The sequence below is a fragment of the Rhinichthys klamathensis genome, unplaced genomic scaffold (assembly GCF_029890125.1).
Source record: "Rhinichthys klamathensis goyatoka isolate OS25496 unplaced genomic scaffold, OSU_Roscu_1.1 h1tg000060l_1, whole genome shotgun sequence".
Classification (NCBI taxonomy): domain Eukaryota; kingdom Metazoa; phylum Chordata; class Actinopteri; order Cypriniformes; family Leuciscidae; genus Rhinichthys; species Rhinichthys klamathensis.
The window spans coordinates 1,256,441-1,279,337 of record NW_026606605.1 but is presented as its reverse complement, the minus strand read 5'-3'; the positions used below and the strand labels follow the sequence as shown (position 1 = coordinate 1,279,337).

The following is a 22,897-nucleotide window of genomic DNA, read 5'->3' as shown; positions in this document are numbered from 1 at the left end:
TAACATGCATAACAAGGACACTGTAAAATGGTTATTAAAACTGTTATAACTTTGGAAATTAGTGTTGGAAATGCCCTGGTTTAAAGCACACGGAGCCAACTATTGAAAACTGTCTATTTATTACAAGTCAAAGCAGGCACTTGTTAATTCCATGCACAGTTTGTGCAGATCAAAATTGTGACATCCACACTTCCTGTTTTGGCAACAAATATATGTACTAAATCTCAAATCTCTCCAGCTCCACAAATCATTTTGGCCAAGACTTTAAACCACAGACTGTACAAAAAAACTAAACAAAAAAAAGTCGAACCATAGACTGCTTTAAACCTGCCAGTTAGCAAGAGGAACAACTAAGAAAATAAGCACTTTCATTATTACATAATTATGTCACATGTCTTACATGGTAGACTGAGGGAATTCCTTTTATTAATGCTACATAAAATTACCTAGATTGAGCGAAATCAATATAAACAAAAATTGATATTCGTACTAAATCTAAAGTCTTCCTGTTCCTGTTTTACTCTTTTTCATCACTTTATTACACACTCGTTCTCGCTCTCTCTCTCCTTTGTCCTTATAAGGAAGTGGATCTGTTGGTGGAGTTTGGGCGGAAACGGCGCGCGGTGACAGCTGGGAACTTCAGCACGCTCATACAGGAAGACAACGCAGACGGGGAGCCCTAACACACCCATTCAACATCAAAGATTAAAGCCAGGACCACTGTAACATTTCTCAGACGGTAAAGGTAAGGAGAAAAGCCTGAATGCAGTGTCTAATTGATTAGATATCTGTGTTAAGCGACTTGCCGGCGGAAATCGTGTCTCTGCGCAAATCATGACAACTAAAACGGGCATCGCTCGCGCATAATGCTCTCAAAAGCGATACATTCTCACAGTGGCATTAGGCCTTATAAATAAAACGAGATTTATCATACATTTGCATGTGTGCAGATTTCTTAACTGCAGTTTAATGCGTCGCTTGGAAAAGTTCCTGATCTTGCAGAGCTCAGTGATGGAAAGTCCGACTCATCTCTGCGAATCGGTTCTTTCGAACAGTATGTTTCAAGATCCGTTTCGAACACAAATCAGCGATTCTTTTGCGTCATTACGTCATAGTGTTCCAATAAAACGCTTTTTGTGTGGATAGTTTTCACAGACTGTGATGAGGCGTTTTAACAGTCATCATCAGCATCGTAAAACCTGCAGTTTCTTATATTTTCAATCATTTAAAAAAATGTATGTGAATTTATAACACTATACTTCATATTATATTACCTTTGCATCAAATTACAAAAAAATAGTTTTGATTCTAAATACAGCGGCTGTGGGAGAGACTCTATTATCAATCTCTCTATTTTTTTCCTCTTTTAAAAGTTGTGAAGACACTTTTAGGAACACGAAAAATATATTTAATGTAGTCTCTTATTCACCTCTATTATAAGAAGTTTACCCAACTATGATGACTTCTGCTTCTGAGAAACCCGGAAATGTGAAAATGGCCAATCAAGGTGTAAACATGGATCCATACGTTTTATTTGTAACATTTCTAGTGTCCACCTGCATCAAGTCAATTCCTTGTTCATCGTGTCTCAGATCATTCATTATTCTCGGGTGTTGGTGGTGAGATGTTGATTAGAAAACCGTTTGACAGTTGATTCAGTTTCATTAAAATTTAGACTCGGTTCAACTGATTCACTGAAAAGATCCGACTCAAAAGAACACCGAAAATCGCTACAGCGCAAATGTAGGAAGTGAGGCGGGTGTAAAGGGCAGGAAATATGAACACAAGCTCGTCGCGATCGCTAAATTGTTTCCGTCTTCATATTATTTTCTATAAACAATCGCTCAGTATTGTCTGACTGACCGTGTTGTGCCGGCTGGCCTGATTATTCAGTCAAATCAAATCACATCAAATCTCTTGGCTTGTCTCTTGCTTCGTGTCCTATTGCAATCATATTAATGGCTTGATTGCTTGTCAAAAAACCCAGTAGACTATTGGTCGTGTCGTGTGTGTGTGTGTTTAATAAATTGCACATCTCATGCGCTGTGCCGAGAATGGATGCGATATGGCCTAGTTTTACTAACGTTAGTCCTGAAGCATAAATGACCTGTTTTTATGTCCAGAAGAGCAGCTTACACACCCATATGCTTGCCGTTTCAGTCTTGCCTTTGAATTTACTGTAGTTTTTTCTTATCTTGTTTTGATATGTTTACCTTAAGGCCGGGTGTCACCTACAGAATTTAAATGTGTATTGAAGCACAGAATCTATTGCTTTTAGTCTTGTCTTTACCATTATAAGCTGGGTTTGAAATTAAAGGAATAGTAAAGCATTCAGTTCAGAGTTTTTTTCTTCTTCTGCTGAACACAAAGGAAGATATTTTGAAGAATGTTTGTAACCATTAACTTATACTATAGAGGAAAAAAATACTACAGAAGTCAGTGGGGGCCCATCAACTGTTTTGGGTGAACTATCACTTTAATTTAATGAAGATTATTTTACAATTTAATGATTTAATACACCAGATTATCAAAATCACGGCTTAGATTTAAGTATATTTTTTATTTCTGATGTTTTTGTTTTGGCTTGTAAAAGTTCTGAAATGCTGGTAACTTATACATGTAGTAGCCTGGTGAGTAAAAGTTAATTTCAAACTGTGATTTATAAGTAGTTAATATCATCATTTCATCAATAACATCGTTGGCTTCTCCTCAGTCTGGTTTTTAGGGCGAGGACACTAGGAATTGGTCTGAAGTTGTTTGCCTGAGGCAATGAAATTTGACTACTCTAATTTGAATGTAAATATTTTCTTACAATGTGGAGAGAAAAAAAGTGTAGAAAAATCAAATTTGACTGTAGTTTGACTCCAGTCTGGTCGTTGACTCGTCCCATAATCGCTATTTTTATTATATTTGGCAAAAGTTGAAATTCTGCTTTGCTCATGTGCTGTGATTTCAGTTCTGTGTGATTTAAATGTTTTTTTAATTCCACTTGCCTGAAAACAGCCACAGCTGATTGTGTCCACGGAGGAATCTGTTATTATTATAAGAGTAATGTTGACTAACTTACTCAAATTAAGTAAATTATTACTTCTTTCATGTTGTATTTTCTATGCTAGGGCCATTTAATGTATCAGACATGAACTTGCTCACCTTTAATAGTTTAGTATTACAGTTGTAATGCAGTCTTGGGAAATTTGTGATTCCTGAAGGAGTTAGAAAATTTCCCTCAGGATTTGGTGGATGCTCTTATTAGAAGCAGGTGTGCTGCTCATATACGGATACCTGTGCGTTTCCCAGAAGCGCATTCAGGTGAAAGGCGGAGTGAGTCAGTGAGCCAGATTCGTGTATCAGGTTTCTGTTACGTAATGTTACCTGTTTAGTGTGTGTGTGTGCATGTGAAGGGGCAGTAAAGAGGGACTTGCCCTTTGAAAGTTGCCCGGAGAAGGCAAAGAAGATCTACTTCCTCCTTTTTTTTGTGTATCTAAGAGGTTTGGCTAAAGGTTTTCCTTTATTGCAGATTTTTTTTCTTCCTGTTGCATTCTTGCGGGACGACATGTTATGGCACGTCCTGCGTTCTCTCCAGGCTCGGCACATTGTGCATCCGTGCGTTCACTTGTAATCTGCTCTGCCGCTGGTGCTCTTTTTGTTGATTTTACTATAAATGAGAATAAATAAAATGCTGAAGTCAGAATACAAGAAGAGTCTTGAAAATTGGCATGAAATGAAAATTCACCACAGTTTCTTATTGTGAGCAATGCATACTTTTACTTAAAAAAAAAAAAAAAAAAAAATTTAACTGGCCTCCCACAATCATGATTTTTTTGCTGACGATAAATTGTCATAAATAATGAACAAAACAAAAATCGTTTATGGCATTTACAGTGTAAGCCTAATATTTTTTTTTTACTTGAAATCGCATGATGGAAGACCTTTGACTATCCGTGTGTACTTCATAACAGTATATATATATATATATATACTTTTTTTTTTTTTTTTTGCAGAATGTGATTAAAATTTAAACGCCACAATTTGATCAAATAACACAGTCCGATGGTTAATCACGACAGGCCTATTTTTTATTTGTTTGAGCTCATATTCTCCTTCAAAATCGAACCTTGATCTTCTGGTGTAATGACGTATGCCAGACTACATCAATGATTTTGTCCACTTAAACCCCATCCTTTCTTATAATCAACAGCAAGCTTTCATTCAGATCTGCCTTCATCCAATCAACAACCGACGGTGTTATTTTGTGATTATTCAGAAGAAAAGATTTGTCCATTTCATTTAATTTGTTCTGTTTCATTCATCTCTCTCTTTCTTTCTCTCTCTCGCCCTTTCTCTCTCGCCCTTTCTCTCTCGCCCTTTCTCTCTCTCGCCCTTTCTCTCTCTCGCCCTTTCTCTCTCTCGCCCTTTCTCTCTCTCGCCCTTTCTCTCTCTCGCCCTTTCTCTCTCTCGCCCTTTCTCTCTCGCCCTTTCTCTCTCTTTCTCGCCCTTTCTCTCTCTCTCTCTCTCGCCCTTTCTCTCTCTCTCTCTCTCTCGCCCTTTCTGTCTCTCTCTCTCTCTCGCCCTTTCTCTCTCTCTCTCTCTCTCGCCCTTTCTCTCTCTCTCTCTCTCTCTCTCGCCCTTTCTCTCTCTCTCTCTCTCTCTCTCTCTCTCTCTCTCTCTCTCTCTCTCTCTCTCAGTGAGCAGGTATGGCAGAGCTGGCGGGTCTAGTGCAGCGTTTGGAGGTGGCTGTGGGCCGTCTGGAGTCCATGTCTGGAGGTGGAGGTGGAGTAAGCGGCCCTGCTGCTGGATCTGGAGGTAAGAAGAGCCTTATGTAAACCACTTCTGTCTGAAGATAGCCACTGCCGCTCAGCAAGTGTGCACTTGGAGTTAGACATTTGAACTTAAGTATTAAACTTAGCTGCATAAATTGTCTGCGTCACCTCCAATAATGCAGCTCGTTGAAGATGGATGTACTATTACTTTTCTAACCGTTTGAACAAACATCAAAAAACATTTCTAATCTACAGGTGAAACTCGAAAAATTAGAATATCGTGCAAAAGTTCATTTATTTCAGTAATTGAACTTAAAAGGTGAAACTAATATATTATATAGACTCGTTACATGCAAAGTGAGATATTTCAAGCCTTTATTTGTTATAATTTTGATGATTATGGCTTACAGCTATGAAAACCTTTTTCTAATATTCTAATTTTGAATTTGGGGTTTTCATAAGCTGTTTTCTCAGAATTGCATATATGTTGAACATCCGCAAAATTTGGTGTGGACCCTCCTGATCATGAAAATTACGTCACATGGACATTGGCTGAAGGATGCTTTGGGCTTAAGTGAAACTACCATTGTGGCAATGTCATGGACGGATAAAGTGCTTGTTGCAGAAAGTCTTGTATTGTGTCTTGTTAGAACATGGTGTAATTCTGCTCTTGTTTCTCTTCTCCTCAGCGGTGTCGGCGTATGTTGAAGCCTATGACGGTTTGATCTCTGGCCCTGTGGCTCAGTACGCTGCCCTCAGTCAGAAGATCGGGGGAGACGTTCAGAAGCATGTATGTAATCCTGCACTGTCATTATAGTTCCTGAACACTGGCACACATTGATAACGAGTCCACGCAATGTTCCTTATCCTTTGTTCTGTGTCATAGGCTGAGATGATGAAGCAGGCCTTTTCCTGTCAAAGACAGCTTCTGGTCACTGCCTCCCGTTCTCAGAAACCTTCTGAAGTAAGTATGATGTTACATTTTAAAATAAGATTGGTTACTGCACTACCGCTAAAAATGTTGCATGTTTGAAAGTCTCTCAACAAGGCTGCTTTTAATTGATTAACATATATTAAAACCAGTGAACTATCTCAATTTATAACAATTTTTCTATTTTAAATGTCATTATTCTTAAGATCAAAGCTGAATTTTCAGCATCATTACTCCAGTCTTCGGCGTCACATGATCCTTCAGAAATCACTCTAATATGATGATTTGCTGCTCAAGAAACATTTCTGATTATCAATGTGGAAAACAGTTGTGCTGCTTCATATTTTTTGTGGAAACTAAAACATTTTAAGGCATTTTTGATTAATAAAAAAGTGAAGAACAGCTTTTATTTACATAATAAATGTCTTTACTGTCACTTGATCAACTGAATGCATCCTTGCTCAATGATCAGTTTAATTTCTTTAATTCTTGCTGAAGCCAATCTTTCACACCAACATTGTTCACTATTTTTGCAACATTTTCTCATCTCGTCATCCGTCTGTGCATCTTCTCCTCTGTGATATAGTCCGCCCTGGCCCCTCTTCTGGCCCCCGTGTCTAAAGTGATCCAGGAGGTGCAGGCGTTCAGAGAGAAGAACCGCTCCTCTCCTCTCTTCAACCACCTCTCTGCGGTCAGCGAGAGTATCCCCGCCCTCGGCTGGGTCGCCATGGTAAGTCTGGTGCTGTCAGTGTGTTGCAGTTTTGTAGTTGTGTGTCGTTTCTGTTTGTAATTTAATCAGTTATGGGACTTTTGGACTCTTAACAAATCAATTTCCTCCTCCTCAAGTGTGAACATTTCCTGCTGTGACTACATTTACAAATATCTGGGTTAGGCTGGCATACTTTGCGTATCGTCACTGTCATGCGGAAAACTCATATGCCCAAAACTGCTACTTTTCAGGAAATGGGGGGAAAAAAACCCTATGTATAATTATAAGGGTGTCACGAAATCGACCGAAATTAACTCACAATCTCGAACTTCGAATTAAAAAATGGAATCGTCGATGCTGCCACGCCCCGTCCGGTCGGCGTGCCAAGCGGGAAAAAAAACACGCGTGTTTTGTTGAAGTGCTGCGAGTCTATGGTCAACCTCCTCTAACTTATCTACAGCCATTCAAAATATAGCATGGCAACTGCAGATGCAGGAGACCCATCGACAGAACTTGAACCCCCTCCTCTTTCAATGAAGTTGCAGTTGTGGAAGTTTTTTGGATTTCCAGTGAGTTATGTTAACAACGTTCGCACTTCAAAAAAGCCACAGTTTGCAGACATCCCAATAGGCCGTGAGACAGAGGGTTGATTGGTACCATTTTGAGGGATTAAACTGCATGGTGATTTTTGTGTAGGTATATGACCCTGTATTTGAAAAATGTGTGATAGCATTAGATTCAAGGTAGTTTTTGGACGATTTTCAAACATGTCAAGAAAAAGGATAAATGAATTTATCTTTATAAAAAATGTATACAATTTTATAAAAATTTTATACAATTTTATAAAATTTTATACATTTTTATAATGAAAAAAACTATAAATTTTTTTTAAAATAATTTTTTTAAATTATAAAAGGATACATTTTTCTCTCTTGTAGTCACTGAACACCTTACCTTGAGGTAGGATGATAGGAAGTGTTGATTTCTAATGAAAGCTACCATGGATCGGATGCTATCACACATTTTCCAACACTAGAGATGTGTACCTTCATGAAAATCAAAAAGAAATTTAATCCCTCAAAATGGTACCGATAGCCAAAATTTGGGGTCCCGTCTCATGGCCTACAAGTCTCCCGGAAGTTCCAGGAGTCTCCCGCATATTGATAGCGGCTCCCTGATGCCCGCAAATTAGTTAAAATCTCCCGGAATCTAGAGTGAGCGAGCAAGACAGTCCCTCCAGAAAAACGCGATTATGCGATGGCTGATTATGCATTGAATTCAGCCAAAGTCCGCATATTTATGCGGGGGTCGCATTTTTTCAAATACTCCGCAATTTCGCCGCATAAATTGCTGATTTCCGCGCAAAATATGCGGGCTTGCATGATTTCATAATCCCGCATTTTCGTCGCAAATAAGTCATATATCTTAGCAGAAAGTTGGAAAATGTTGCGTTTGCTTCACACAAGAGCAGCCGTTTCCCCTGTTGCCATGGGAACGTAATGAAGTGACGTAATTACGCGACGTGAACATCATCGAAAAGCTGTAAAACAGGAGCACACTTTATTTTTAAATACTTCATTTATTCATTTTTACTGAAGTTGTAGCATATTCCTCTAGTTAAGCTACAGAACTTGTTTGACTCATCAATGTTTTATAAGTTGGATGTGTTCATTAAGGTCTTGTATCGCGTTGTGTCGGGAAGAAAAATAGGGATAGCTCACAGCTGGAGTTATTGCAGAGGCCAGACAGACTCACGGAGGCGATTGGCATCTCACAACTCGCACTTTATTCCCAAATCGAACTCGTATAACTGTCTGTCACACGTTCTACCGTCCACATCGTTACTTAATAAACAAAATAAGATAAAAGTAGCATCAAACAGAAATTACCCGCACACATGGGGTGTTCGAGGCGCATGGCACATACAATATAATAACGTTACTGCAGACAGTTCAACAGGGAGCGCGCAGCTCTTAAAGGGGCCACACCTTATTTCCACTCGTTACAGTCTGAAATAAAACAAGATGAGAAATGAAATATTTCCAGCACTTTCTGTGATGTAGTTATGCTTGCTTATCATAGGAAGTAATAAGAAAGGACTCTTTACATTAAGGTAGGAGCCTAGTGAGAACAGGGTGTTTGGGGAATCATTTTTTTTTTCTCTTTTTCATCAAACCGCAGTTTTTGCAAGTTGGCGCAATTTTTGCAAGTTCTCGCAATTTCATCGCAAAAAATTTCGGCCGCGTAATCAAGAACCGTTACCTTAGAATCTAAAATTTAACCGAATCGAGGATTTGGAGAATTGTGACACCCCTAATAATTAAACACTGTGTTAAAGGTGATATTGTGGCTTTATATATGGCCAGACACTTGCATGTGTCATTTATATTATTAACATTTTACCAATATCAAGCTCAAATGGAGTTACAAGGTTTTCGATCAGCAAAGATCAGACACGCATGTTTTATCCATCATTAGAGTTGCTGCATCTAAGTGTATCGCATTACATTTTCATCATCTTATGGGTTATAAGGTTTATTGTAGCTATGTGGGCGCTCAGTTTTTCCTGTCATTTGACCAAAATTTCGTTATAAAAGATGAAGTGCTTCACACAGGCTATTAAAAACAGTATTGACTATGACTTGACTACAAATGCTAGACTAAGATGCTCTTCTCCGCTCCTCAAATACATAAATCAGCCTTTAAATAAATATGTATATGTGTTTTGTCACGACCGGCTCAAAGCCGTGACAAATGAGTGGAGGACATAGTGAAGTTGGTCAGGTTGTACGTGTATTTATTAACATAAATAGAAAAATATATATAACAGGAAATAAATTACAACACAACTGCCATTTCTGTCTGACAAGCGGTGTTAAGATGTCAGACAGAACTAAGATCAAATCATAGCAAAGGAAAACAAAACAAACCCAACACAAAAAGGTACGGGAGCAAAAGCTCTCACAATAGTCTTGCAGCTCTGAAGATCTCGAAGCTCCTCCACATTCTCAAAGCCTAAGCTTATATTAGTGTTGTCACGATACCAAAATTATTGTTTCGATACCAATACCAAGTCAAGAATTGCGATTTCGATACTTTTTCGATACTTTTCCTGAAAAGGGAGAAACACTCAAATATCATTGCTGTGCTTTATTTTAAAACTGGGACAACATTCTAATCATATAACACACTAATAAATGAACATATGAACAGCATATAGGCTATATTAACCATTTGAACAAAATATGAAATATGAAAAATATAAAAAATAAATTAGAGCAATGACATTCAAGGTAAAAAAATAAATAAATATAGCAGCATTATCTCAGTTATCATAAGAAACATAAGATTTTATCAATATCAATGCCACTGACGATTCTGCTTATCGATCCGATTCTTTAACGATTCTCTTATCGATTCCTGATAGCACTGTGTGGAAAAAAGTAGTCAAGGGGGGGGGGGGGGGGGGGTTATTTGTTTTAAAAACTTACACTTGAGTATGCAAACTGTAGCCTACTTTTTATGTAATTTATGAAACCTTATTACAAAGTGTTAGCGATTAGTTATACACCGATTCAGACAGATCAGTTGTTTTAACCATTCATTAAAACGAATCGGTTCAAATGAGTCATTAGTTCATGAATTGGATGTGTCATTATCGGACGTGTGCGCGTTGTGTGATTATCCCGGCGGTTAGGACATCCCACAAGATTTGTGTCATCACAGAAAACATTTCATGACTGGATAGTTTTTTTCGTTTATTTAAAGTGTGGTTTATGTCAGCTGAATGTGCGGAACGCTTTTCAGAGAAGATAAGGCAACGTATTTTACCACAATTTACTCCTAGCGGTAATTCAGGAAAACATTTTTTTAATTAATTTGATTAATATGTGCGAGGGAGAGAGAGAGAGAGAGAGAGCAAGACAGCGCTTAGTTTAGAGACGGTGAAGCCTTGTTTATACTTTCGCTTGGCTACGCAGAGAGAGAGTGCGCGCGCGCGACCGGGGCTCTCTCGCGCTCTCTCTCTCTCTCTGCTCGTTCAGTTCACGCGCCCTGTCACACGCGCATGAGGAGAAAAACACAGACGTCCATAGGGAGGCACTGGAAGCGTGCGTTGCACACACCAACATGCAATACTCTCTTACAAATCTGGAACGCGGTCATTCTTAGAAGTATCGATACTAATAAATTTAGGTATCGTGAAGTTTTTAATTTCCGAGTATCGCGATACTTTTGAAGTATCGGTGCACCGTGCAACACTAGCTTATATACAGGTGTATATCACTTGATGATCCTACACAGGTGTACATCATTCTCTTGATGAGTCTCCCAGTCACACCCACCGGTCGACACAGCGGGAACAACCGGAGACCCGTCACACACCCCCCCTAAAAAGAAGAGAGCACAGAGTCTTAATAAAAACAAACAACTCCCACAACTCAATTTGTCCAAGTAGCAATAGTTGGTTCGGCCTGCAATTCTCCCCAATCCCGTCAACTCTCTCACTTTCAGCAACCTGGCGCCTAGGAAGCAAAATTAAGAAAGAAAAAGAGACACAGTCAGAGAAAACAGACTTTAAAGCACTTAAACACGGGACAAGGCGTCAGCAGTTACATTCTCTACGCCTTTAATATGGCGTATATCCAAAGAGTAACTCTGAAGAAACAAACACCATCTCATCAGCCTTTGGTTGGGGTTTTGTAAGGAGTGCAGAAAAACTAAAGGATTGTGATCCGTATAGACCACCAGAGGTCCTTCTGATGACCCAACATACAAGGTGGAGAAGCCCAACTAGAAAAAGGTTCAGCGAAGTCATTTTTAGAATATATTCGATTTCATCATCCAGTAGTTTTTTCTTATTCGCAAACACTCGATAATAACGTTGACGAATTGGGCTTGCACCTCTCACATCAATGTCGTGCTCTATTAGATCTGTACAAGAAGGAGTATCAGAAAACAATGTAACATATTCCTTAGTCAAATTCATCAAATCAGTCCGCTGTACATTCGACAGATGACCAAGCCGAACGCTCAAAGAACTCAGTGCTTCTGAGTTTCTAAGACGACCTTGAAGAACACAATCTCCCGGATAGATTTCACCTTCCTCCCCAGCTACTGGAGTCGGAACCAATTCAACACTGTCATTATTAACAGAAACATCTGCAAACATAACAGGTTTAACACGTGAATCAGGCAGACTAACTTGGTCTTTTGTCATAAGGTCTTCGAAATCTTTACAAGCATAATAAGGCTTTAACAAGTTTATGTGACACATTCTAGTCTTTTTTCTTCGATTTGGCGTATTAATCAAATAATTCAAATCAGAAATCTGACGAGCAACAGTATATGGTCCGACAAACTTAGCCTGAAACGGTGACCCAACAACAGGCAACAACGCCAGTACCTGGTCACCAGGTTGAAACGAACGCAACTCTGTTCGACGATCAAAAAGTAGTTTCATTCGATCTTGTGATTTGCTCAAAGATGACTTTGCCAAGTGGCACGCCTCATAAACTCGTCTACGAAAATCACTAACATATGACAAAACATTTTTCGGTGGATCAGACTTTTCCCAGTCAGCAGATAAAACAGCCAATGGACTTCGCACGTCGTGTCCAAAAACAAGGTCGTTCGGACTGAACCCAGTACTTTCTTGCGCAGCTTCCCGAGCCGCCATCATCAACCAAGGCAGACCAGTCTCCCAGTCCTTACCCATTTGAACACAGTACGACCTCAAAAGAGATTTTAACGTTTGATGAAATCTCTCCAGTGCTCCCTGACTTTGGGCATGATAAGCACTGGAGAGGTTATGTTGAATATGAAGTTGTTTCAACACTTGACCGAACAAATTAGAAGTGAAATTACTTCCCTGATCAGATTGGATAATTCGTGGTATTCCAAATATTGAAATGAACCGAGTCAGCGCCTTTGACTAGTTTTGCCGTCACAGAACGTAAAGGATATGCAGCAGGATATCTAGTTACTTGGCACATGATTGTAAGCAAATACTCACTACCTGCTTTTGATTTGGGCAACGGCCCGACACAATCTACAATGAGATGTTCAAACGGCTGACTAATGGCCGGAATCGGAAAAAGAGGAGCAGGTTTCAAAGATTGATTTGGCTTCCCAGTAAGCTGACATGTGTGACAAGATTTAATATATTTAGACACATCACGCTTCAATTTCGGCCAAAAGAACCGTCTCAAAAGTAATTTGTACGTCTTTTTCACTCCCATATGCCCAGACGTATCATGAGCAGTCTGTAACACTAGCTGCCGAAGTGACTGAGGAATTACAACTTGCACCATGGGATCACCCAATGCAAACTCTCCCTGTGGCACCCATTTTCGAACTAGCAATCCTTCATCTAGGTAATACCCAGATGAAAGATTCTCAATTACGTCATATGATACAACCCGGTCAAATAATTCAACAAGAGTTGAGTCAGTTTTTTGTTTTTCAACCAGTTCATCACGTGACACTGATAAAATTGAAGGGACTTCTAGAGTTTCCTTCACCACCTTCTTAGATTCATATTTTACCTCAGCTTGTGTTTTACTCATAGATCGTGTTATCACACAAGTGGGTAACACACTTGAACAGGTCAAATTCTCACCACCATCTGGTTTCAAGATCATCGGGCATGGTGTTACCACTAGATGTGGTGAATCATTCCGCCAGACACGATCACCAGCCAAGTCATTCCCCAGAATTACCTGTATTCCTTCCACAGGCAAGCAGGAACGAACAGCCACCTCCACTTCTCCCTGGACCAATACAGATTGCAAAATAACTTTATGCAGTGGAACAGACATAACATTCAAGCCAATGCCCTTAATCAGCACATTACTTCCAGTGTAAGAATCAGGTGAAAAAGGCAGCGCAGACTCTAACACAAAGGTTTCTGATGATCCTGTATCACGTAGAACCTTTACTGGTACGACTTTTGTGGAATCTACCAACCTAACAGAACCTTCTGTAACAAAAGGAGTAAATGCTGAACCACAAGGCGAGCAAATTTTCTGCACATTATTCACTGTTGAAGTAGTCACAGCCAACGCCACAGACTTTACAGGAGACCAAGAATTAGATTTCACTTTAGAATTGTCAGCTTTTGCTTTCAATAAGAGACATTCATTCTTCCAGTGACCAAACTCATGACAATAATTACACATATTTGCTCTGTCTTTCTCTTCAACAGAGCTATGCAACTGTCTGCTGGGTAAATCATGCACAAACCTGGTAAATTTGCTAGAACTTCGCCACGGCTCTTTTTTTAAATTTTCTCCAACCGATCTGTAACCAAAAACAGTTTTATGAGACAACGAGAATTCATCAGCCATGACGGCCGCCTCATACGCAGTGCCAGGTTTATGCTCGCTAATGTAAGTTGCAATGCGATCTGAAATGGAACTCTTGAATTGTTCAAGTACCATTAATTCTTTTAAATCGTCAAGTGTTTTTACATCAGAAGCTACACACCAACGATTAAAATAGACCGAAATATCGTGTACAAAGTCAACATACGTCTGTTTTTCACTCTTCTTCCAGGACCTAAACTTTTGTCTATATGCCTCTGGAACTAGTTCATAAGCCCTCAACACTGCTGATTTTACAGCCTGATAATCAGAAGCATCCTCTACACTAAGGGAAGAATACGCTTCTTGAGCTTTGCCTGTAAATACAGACTGCAACATAAGCGTTCGCTCTTCATCTGGCCAACGTTGTGCGTCCGCAACACGTTCAAACAATAAAAAGAAACGCTCAACCTCTCTCTCATCAAATTTAGGAATCAATCTCATATTTCTTACCGTATCAAACTTGTACGAACTTGAATCACGTACTGATTCTCCAGTAACAGAAAGTTTACCTTCTCTTATTAAATCCAAACGATAACGTTCAAGTTCAAGTTGTTGTTGCTGCAATTGGACTTTAGAGATTTCAATGTGATTTTGCGCTTCTAACTGTTTTTCTTTCATCTCTACTTGAATTATCAATAATTGCCTTTGTTGTTCAAATGTTAAATGAGACTGTGTTGATGTCGCATCGACAAAAGTTAACGTATCTTCTGAAGATTGAGTCTCTAAAATGCCACGTTCAACTAACTGTCTTTACCAAGGTTTTAATCTGATCTTTTAGACGTTTATCTTGACTCATCAGATTAATTTTGTAGTATTCTGCAAGTTCTAATAATTGATCCTTGGTTAAGTCATTTAACAAGCTCTCAGACGGTGCGCTAACAAATTCCTCAACGTTTGAGGACATTATGAAAAATGTATGGCTACCAAATTCCAGAAAAACAAAACAAGCTTAAAGACAGAAGTTGGAATAAGCAATTCCCTCTAACTAAGATTTAAACCTACCTAAACTCATCCCTAATCTTCATACAGTTACTTGCAGCGGGTTTTTATACACTATAAACCAGTGTTTGCAATAGCAACCGATTAACGAGTCACTACTACAAACACGGACGTGTTCCCGAGACAAATGCTCTAACTGCTTTCACCGTACAAAAATAACAAACTAAAATAAAAAAGATCGGAAAATCCTGTTAAGGAAATCCCGCTAAACCTACGCAGGGAAAAGCCTAAGCCAAGACACCTCTTTTCTCAAATTTAGTAGCCAATACACCAAATTAAACTCCCGTAACCAAGACACCTCTTTTCTCAAATTTAGTAGCCAATACACCAAATTAAACTCCCGTAACCAACCAGAACAACCAAACCAACCACTAAAACCCTCCACAAGTTTTACTTAACAAAAATTGTCAAGAAAAAAAATCGTTTCTAACGAATTAACCAACTTAACAAAATTAATTTAAACAAATAATAATCATCCAAATGTATCACATTTACCAGAACCAAATGAACGAATGAGTTTCTCTTACCAAAGCGAAGGGACTTATCCACATTTGTCCAAACCGGAAAATATTTATCACCTTAAACTAACAACGGATAAGCCTCCATATTTGTCACACTAACAAACTACGAACGAATCTTCAATTAACAATTGGCGGACGACAAAACTACTAACGAAACTTTATCAAAAACAATCGGCCGGACGAGCCCCCATATTTGTCACGACCGGCTCAAAGCCGTGACAAATGAGTGGAGGACATAGTGAAGTTGGTCAGGTTGTACGTGTATTTATTAACATAAATAGAAAAATATATATAACAGGAAATAAATTACAACACAACTGCCATTTCTGTCTGACAAGCGGTGTTAAGATGTCAGACAGAACTAAGATCAAATCATAGCAAAGGAAAACAAAACAAACCCAACACAAAAAGGTACGGGAGCAAAAGCTCTCACAATAGTCTTGCAGCTCTGAAGATCTCGAAGCTCCTCCACATTCTCAAAGCCTAAGCTTATATACAGGTGTATATCACTTGATGATCCTACACAGGTGTACATCATTCTCTTGATGAGTCTCCCAGTCACACCCACCGGTCGACACAGCGGGAACAACCGGAGACCCGTCACAGTTTCTAGAGTAAAGAAACGGTGTACTTATTTAAACAACCAGTTGTTTATTTACCCTCGCATTGCAAACAAGCAGAGACTCTCCCTAATGTGTGTGGCTCTTCATTCATGATAGAGGTGGGTGGAGTTATGAGGTTTGACTGACAGTTTGAGGATCCAATGGAGTTACGAGGTTTAGTCACAAGCTCTTTTTAATAATTTTCATTCGCTAATTATTTGCAAAACTCACAGCTGGATGCAAAGGGTGACCAATAGTAAGGATTTATGGGAGGGGTGATACAAGAAATATGGTGATTACAAGGTTTCCGCCTGACAGCGATGATATGTTTTTTTTCAAGGATATATGCAGTGGTATCAAAGTCATTTCAAAGAAATATTATTATGCAAAATTATTAAAAATATTGATATGCTCTTTTTGTCACTAGTTGAATGCAAGTAAATTTGCAACTCTGAATTTTTTTTAGGCCCCAAAGCCAGGCCCCTTTGTGAAGGACATGCAGGACGCAGCCATGTTTTACACCAACCGTGTCCTCAAGGATTACAAGGAGAAGTATGTGTCTGTCTGTGGTGTGATGAAACTAGTACAGAAGCTAAATGGCACATCGGTCATTTTCCCACCTGCTTTATTGTCTTATTTTCAGAGATAAGATGCATGTGGACTGGGTCAAGGCCTATCTGTCCATTTGGACCGAGCTGCAGGCCTACATCAAGCAGCACCACACCACTGGATTGAGCTGGAGCAAGACTGTGAGTCTCATTCTCGTGTGCTCAGTTTGTCCCACGTGGTTCAGAATATAGAGTTTAATTGTTTTTGTTGTACAGGGTCCCGTAGCTTCGGCCTCTGGTGGCGCTCCGCCTCCCCCCGGCCCTCCTCCACCCCCCATGGACTTCGGTGAAAAGTCTTCAGGTGGAGACTCTGGAGCAGTCTCTCGCAATGCTCTCTTCGCCTCTCTCAACAAGGGAGCAGATATTACTAAAGGTATTACATGGATCTCTGACTTGATGTGGTACTAAAGTGGCTCCAGTAGAGCCACAAAACATTCAGTGGCACATTTATTGCAGTTTAAATGATGGAAGGATCATCGCTAAAACATTAAACCGTCTTTTTGATTGATTGGAAATGATGCAGATGCTTCCTCTTGATGCACTGTAATGGGAGCATCAGTGTATGTGAAAAGGTCATTGCAGCATTCACAGCAAAAAGGCTTGATCCAAACGATACGGTCCTGTGGCCCTCACTTGTTCACATCCATGAGGCTCTAGGGCGGATCGGCAACCTTTTTGCCATGAAGTGACACTTAAAGGAATAGTTCACTTAAAAATAAAAATTTGACAGTTGATGGACCATTGTCTTCCATAGTAGGAAAAAAAAATATTATGGAAGTCAATTGGGTCTTTCAACTGCTCTAATTTAGATATAGAAACATGGCTTTCAAATAAAAGATTGGCATCAAAAAGCACACCTAGGTTCCTTACTCACGACGAAGACTTGACAGAACATCCATCAAGTGTTAGACGGTATTCTAGGTTACTATGTGCAGAGGTTTTGTGTCCAATAATTATGTTTTTTCAGAATTTAGTAGGAAATTACTAGTCAGAAATTCCAATCCTAATGACAAAGATAAATTGATGATTTTAAGAAGAGGACCAATGACCTCTGGAAGCATCTCTTTCAGTAGTTTAGTTGGTGAAGGGTCTAACATACATGTTTTTGATTTTTAGATGATTTAAAGTCTTTAGACAATTCGCCCTCTCCTATATTTTCTCTCTAAAATGATCAATCTTGCAAGTAAAGAAGTTCATAAAGGCATTTCTGCTGTGCTGTTTGGAAACGTCTGGAGTTGAAGCTTTATTTCTTATCAAATAAATACCTAGGGTTGTATTCGTTTTCTTTTAAGAGGGTGGAAAAATAATCAGATCTAGCAGTTAAGGCCTTTCTGTACGCAATAGCTGGGTTTCAGTCACGTGATTATGCAGGGTATCCGCGGGGTCTTGAAAAGTATTAAAAGGTGATAAATCAATTTTGGGAAAATTAAGACCCTTAAAAAGTATTAAAAAGTCTTATCACGGCTTTATAAAGTCTTACATTTTGAAAGTATTTTTTCTGAATTAGCTGTCCAACAGTTTGAGTCCCAAAAACATCGTAAAAGTGTGTGAATTTAGTCATTTTTATTAAAAAAACGAAGAACTGAGGCACATGTCAGCATGATTGTTGTTGAGGGTGGAGCAAAGTTTTGTTTTGTGTTTTAATAAACTTTACTTTGATTTACTATCCCAGCCTATTTGATTTTTTTTTTTTTTTATCAGAGTGGTCTATAGTCTTTATCACAAACTAAAACTGTTAAGTTAAAAGTATCACTGATGTAAATGGTTACAGCTTGAAGTGGCGGTGAGGTATTAAAAAATATTGAGAAGGTCTTGAAAAAGTCTTGAAAAGGTATTAAAATTAACTTCAAGATTCCTGCATATACCCTGTTATGATGACGTGCGAAATTCAGATAGAGGGCAGGGAGTGAAGAGCGCAATGGACGAGATGGAGGAAAGTCCGTTCTGTACTACTTTCACGCTATTACAAGAGAAAGATATAAACAAAAAAGTCAAACATATGTTGGATTTATGTTATGAAGAGGAGCGATTTTTCAACTGAATTGAGTTTTTCCTGCCATCGAGGCGGTAGATATCAGCAACTACCTCGTCTTACAGACATACTTTGACTTTACAAAGTTTGGAAACTGGTACGTTACACAAACATAGCCACTTAAGTTGTATTGTTTATGTTTGCAAGCCGTTTTTCCCGGAGTTTTTCAGACAATTTCTTGCATTTTCCCCCCTTATGAACAACAACTTTTGGTACACGATAAAAACTCCATGTGGTTTGATCGATTTAAGTAACCATAAACAATGCAAAACATAGGCATTTTGAGTTTGTTATAGTGCTTTCTAAATACAGCAAATCACTTCCTGCCCTCCATTTGCATTTCGCGCCATGGCAACGCAGTGGCGTGACGTCATATGAAAACAAGCTATTGTGCTCTCTTTGCACGAAATGCGAAAAACCTAGTTTAGTTTCTAGTATACAATATACTGTTCCCATCCCTGCCCTGAGTTTACGAGTGATCAGTAAAAACACAGAAGTCAAATGTCCCTTGTATGTCGATGAAAATGGCTGAATTAAGAGGGGGGGAAAACAAATGAAGATTAAAAAAAACAAAAATCTTAATAACAATGCAAAATAAAACAATTCAGGGTGTGTAATTTATTGAAGACTTGTCTTTAATATCCCTATGTCTTTTAACTCCCTGTAAGGACTGAAGCATGTGTCTGATGACAAGAAGACCCACAAGAATCCTGCGCTCAAAACCCAAACCGGTCCTTTGCCCACTGGGCCCAAACCCTTCGCTTCTCGGCCCACGGCAGCGGCCAGCCCGGCCCGCACTCTTCCCCCAGTGCTGGAGCTGGACGGCAAGAAATGGAAAGTGGTGAGTGAGTCAGTATGCCTGTTATAGTCTGTGTATGCAGCTGAGACTATTTTTGGAAATGCCCGTTTGAAAGGTATTTTCCATCTCAGCTGTTTATACAAAAAGATGCTAAAAAAAAGATGTAATGTGTTAGTGCTGACATAAACTAAATATGTGAAGACATGACACTGTTTGGCCAGTTCATTTAACTTCGAATGCGATCCTCTCTTTGGCCTATAGGAAAACCAGGAAGGTGCCCAGGGCCTTGTGATCAGTGACACAGAACTGAAACAGGTGGTTTATGCCTTTAAGTGCAACAACAGCACTTTACAGGTGAAGGGGAAGATCAACTCCATTATTGTAGGTCTGTACACACTACCAGCAGTTCCTCCATTGTTCACATTGTACTGTACCATTTTACAGTGAGGTCTCATTTGTTAACATTGGATAATGCACACATGAACAAACACTTTTATTAACTAACATTAAAGGATAGTGCACCCAAAAATGAAAATTGTAATTTTCACACCCTCAAGTTGTACCAAACCTAAATGATGACAGATTTTTAGTTATTAAAAATGTTTGTTCATGTTAGTTCACAGTGCATAACTAATGTTAACACATACAATGTTTGATTTTTAAAAATGTAATAAATATTCAGTTTAAGATTAATAAATGCTGTAGAAGTATTGTTCACTGTTAGTTCATGTGGTAACTAATGTTAAACAAATGAACAAGTAGAAAGTTTAGATATAAGTGTTGTTGTTTTCTCTGCAGATAACTGTAAGAAAATGGGTCTTGTCTTTGACGATGTTGTGGGTATTATTGAGGTGATCAACTGCAGGGATGTTAAGATCCAGGTGTGTGTGTTTGTGCTTATTACTCTCCTCTCCCTATACATGTACTTGAATGTGGAGTATCCACAGTGTTGTTAAAGTGTTTCAGGGAGTTCAGAAACGGTGACAGACACTGATATAGAGAATAACTTTATATTTTTTACTTTTAATTAAAATGGTCTTAAAAGTAATTCCCTTAAACATCTATGTATCTTGTAATTGAAAGTAGTAGCATTGCCTGTTTTCTTTTCTTAGCACTCCTGTTTTGCATCTGCTCTTTATTCTGAGTCATTGTTCTTCTCTTGACTTCCAGGTTATGGGTAAAGTGCCAACCATCTCCATCAACAAGACAGATGGCTGCCATGTGTACCTGAGCAAAGACTCTCTGGCATGTGAAATCATCAGCGCTAAGAGCTCAGAGATGAACGTGCTGGTGCCCAACAAAGATGGAGAATATGTAAGCAAAGATACGAATTTGTTTATGAATTATAAACATTTCCTGACACTAGAGCTGTTAAAATCATCACGTTCATTTTTGTTATTTATGTTTTTTGTTTGACGTGTTAAAAATGTATAGCGTAACATCCGTTTTTCCTGGCATCCTTTGGCTAGTGTAACGGTATATGTACATGCTCTCATCCGTTCAAGTGCTTTTAAACCATTCAAACATGATAAGAAGGCAATTCTGTACAGGTGTGCTGTTTGTGAACCGGTTCTCTGTGAAACGCACATCCGACACACACATAAAGCCACCTCACCGTCAGCATGCCAGTACCAATTTGAGTTCTCTACCGCGTCTCATCGTGTTTATACGGACAAAAACACACAAAATTATGTCAAAATGCCCGTTTTTGCAGAGAATCCTCATAAGCACAGTCATAAGAAGCTTTAAACGAGTTAGTCTTAAATGAACATCAAGAGTTGGGAGAAAATCGAATGTGTGTGTCAGGGCTTAAAGTGACTGCAGCCTAATAAACCTGATGCAATCTGTCATTGATGTCAATAAAAGAAAATCACTCACTTGCTGCTCTTCACTGAATAACTTTTGTAGCTTTAATAAGGATTTAATCTGTATTTCATTTATACAATTACTGTGCAGTGTTTTTTTCATGCGATTACTTTTAAGATTTTTAGGTATGTCTAAAGGTGATGATAGATACACAGGGCAACTTTTTGAGTTCAATCTTGCTGAGCGATTGTTGTTTGGGCACTTTCACATTGAAAATGGCAATAAATTTCTATCTGGATAATTTAGATTGGTCGTGTGTCTCATCTGGTTGCACGTTGATGGCAACATTGCTCAAAAAGTTGCCCTGTGTATCATCACCTTTACAGTAATCAATTTCTCTATATTTCCTACCCAAATATTAAAGCACTGTTCACAAGGTTGAAATGGATCAAAAACAAAAACCAAGTAAAAATCTGAACCGGCCCGACTGCTATATTAAAGGCACAGTTCATTTAAGTTAACCTAACTTAAAATATTGGAAATAAAGCGTCTTTAGTTAAATAAATGTGAAATTATTACAATATAAAAATGTAATGTTAGGATAAAAATGTGCGATTAATTAGTCGACTGACAGCGCTACTTTTTATGTTTCTCTCCATTTTCTTTCAAGACTGAGATCCCAGTCCCTGAACAGTTCAAAACCATTTGGGATGGCAGCAAGCTGGTCACCACAGCAACCGAGATTGCCGGATAAAGGACCAACCTGTGCGAGAGACCGCCCCCATTGCAGTGTCCTACCTGACTGACCAATGAGCTTAAACTACAAAGTAGAATGGAATGCCAACCAGGTCAACTCCCCTATCAGCCAATCACAGCGGCAATCACATCTTCCTTCAGCTAGTGACATGCTTACCAGAAACACTCGCTCAGTCAATGGCAGGGCATCATTCTCCTTCTATTCCATTGATTAAAACATTAGCACTTGAAATCGATTGCCAACAGTTGGGGTGTTTTCATGTTTTGTTTTTGTCTTGCAGCCATATAAAATAACACATGAATGGCCAACAAGAGGAATCAAGTCATTTTATCATAATTGTGTTTTGTATTTTTGATTCTCTTTTTTTTCCCATTTTGCATTTTCTGGTCAGGGGGCAAGTTTTGGGGGGAGGGTCACTGCGTTTTCTGTTTGACATATGCAATTCAGATATGAAGCACACAAATGTCCCTCTTCTGACCACCAACACAGACATTTACTGTAACTTTTATTTAAAAAAATAAATTAAAAAAATCCAAGGGATAATTAGAAATGAGGATTTGTCAAATCTTATTTAGAGGGTGAATTGGCATTTTGAGCAACTTGCAGAATCACAGTTATAATTCCAATCGTGTCATTGAAAAACTATAGTTGCTTTAGAAATTCTCTTTTCCCTCTTTATTTCATCTTGTATTCTAGAGCACATGCAACATTCCCTGTAATGTAAATAAATTAACATTCCATGGTTCGTGATGGAAAGGTGTGGAAAGCATTTTGATGTCTTGAGTGTTTTTGGCACAAACTGGAGAGGCGGCAGAAAAGACACACAGCCTAATGTTCGGATGCTCATGGTGTCTGATATCTGATGACGATCTGCTGTACAGATAATGGCTTTACATGAGTTGTGTCCCACCTCTTGCTCTCATCACATGCTTTAACTAGTTTAGACCTTAATTCCAACCTCTTAATCTTTGCTTTCCATAATATTGAGGTCATGTGTATGGAATTTCTT

General features: G+C 38.8%; 2 protein-coding genes across 3 annotated transcripts in view; both read left to right on the top strand.

Moving 5' to 3' along the window:
* LOC130084254 (elongation factor 1-alpha-like) overlaps positions 1 to 22,897 on the top strand; it is a 163,716-nt gene that overhangs the window by 104,594 nt on the left and 36,225 nt on the right. The gene's annotated exons all lie outside the window — the stretch shown is intronic.
* On the top strand, positions 587 to 22,697 carry cap1 (CAP, adenylate cyclase-associated protein 1 (yeast)). Of its 2 annotated transcripts, none has more exons than XM_056249499.1 (13): positions 587 to 672; positions 4,686 to 4,803; positions 5,450 to 5,550; positions 5,647 to 5,724; positions 6,278 to 6,421; positions 16,353 to 16,438; positions 16,530 to 16,635; positions 16,711 to 16,867; positions 19,195 to 19,367; positions 19,587 to 19,710; positions 20,124 to 20,206; positions 20,496 to 20,639; positions 21,802 to 22,697. In XM_056249499.1, the coding sequence occupies exons 2-13, from the start codon at positions 4,695 to 4,697 to the stop codon at positions 21,883 to 21,885; spliced, it is 1,389 nt and encodes a 462-aa protein (XP_056105474.1). In that variant the 5' UTR covers positions 587 to 672; positions 4,686 to 4,694; the 3' UTR covers positions 21,886 to 22,697. The 2 variants fall into 2 exon arrangements, with proteins under 2 accessions (XP_056105474.1, XP_056105473.1); XM_056249498.1 differs by having other exon boundaries at positions 591 to 745.

Bases quoted from the DNA above. Each gene is read 5' to 3' on its own strand.
- cap1 (XM_056249499.1), top strand. From the start codon at position 4,695: ATGGCAGAGCTGGCGGGTCTAGTGCAGCGTTTGGAGGTGGCTGTGGGC. The intron at 19,368-19,586 runs GTGAGTGAGTCA...TTTGGCCTATAG, and splicing joins ACGGCAAGAAATGGAAAGTG to GAAAACCAGGAAGGTGCCCA. The intron at 20,207-20,495 runs GTGTGTGTGTTT...CTTGACTTCCAG, and splicing joins GCAGGGATGTTAAGATCCAG to GTTATGGGTAAAGTGCCAAC.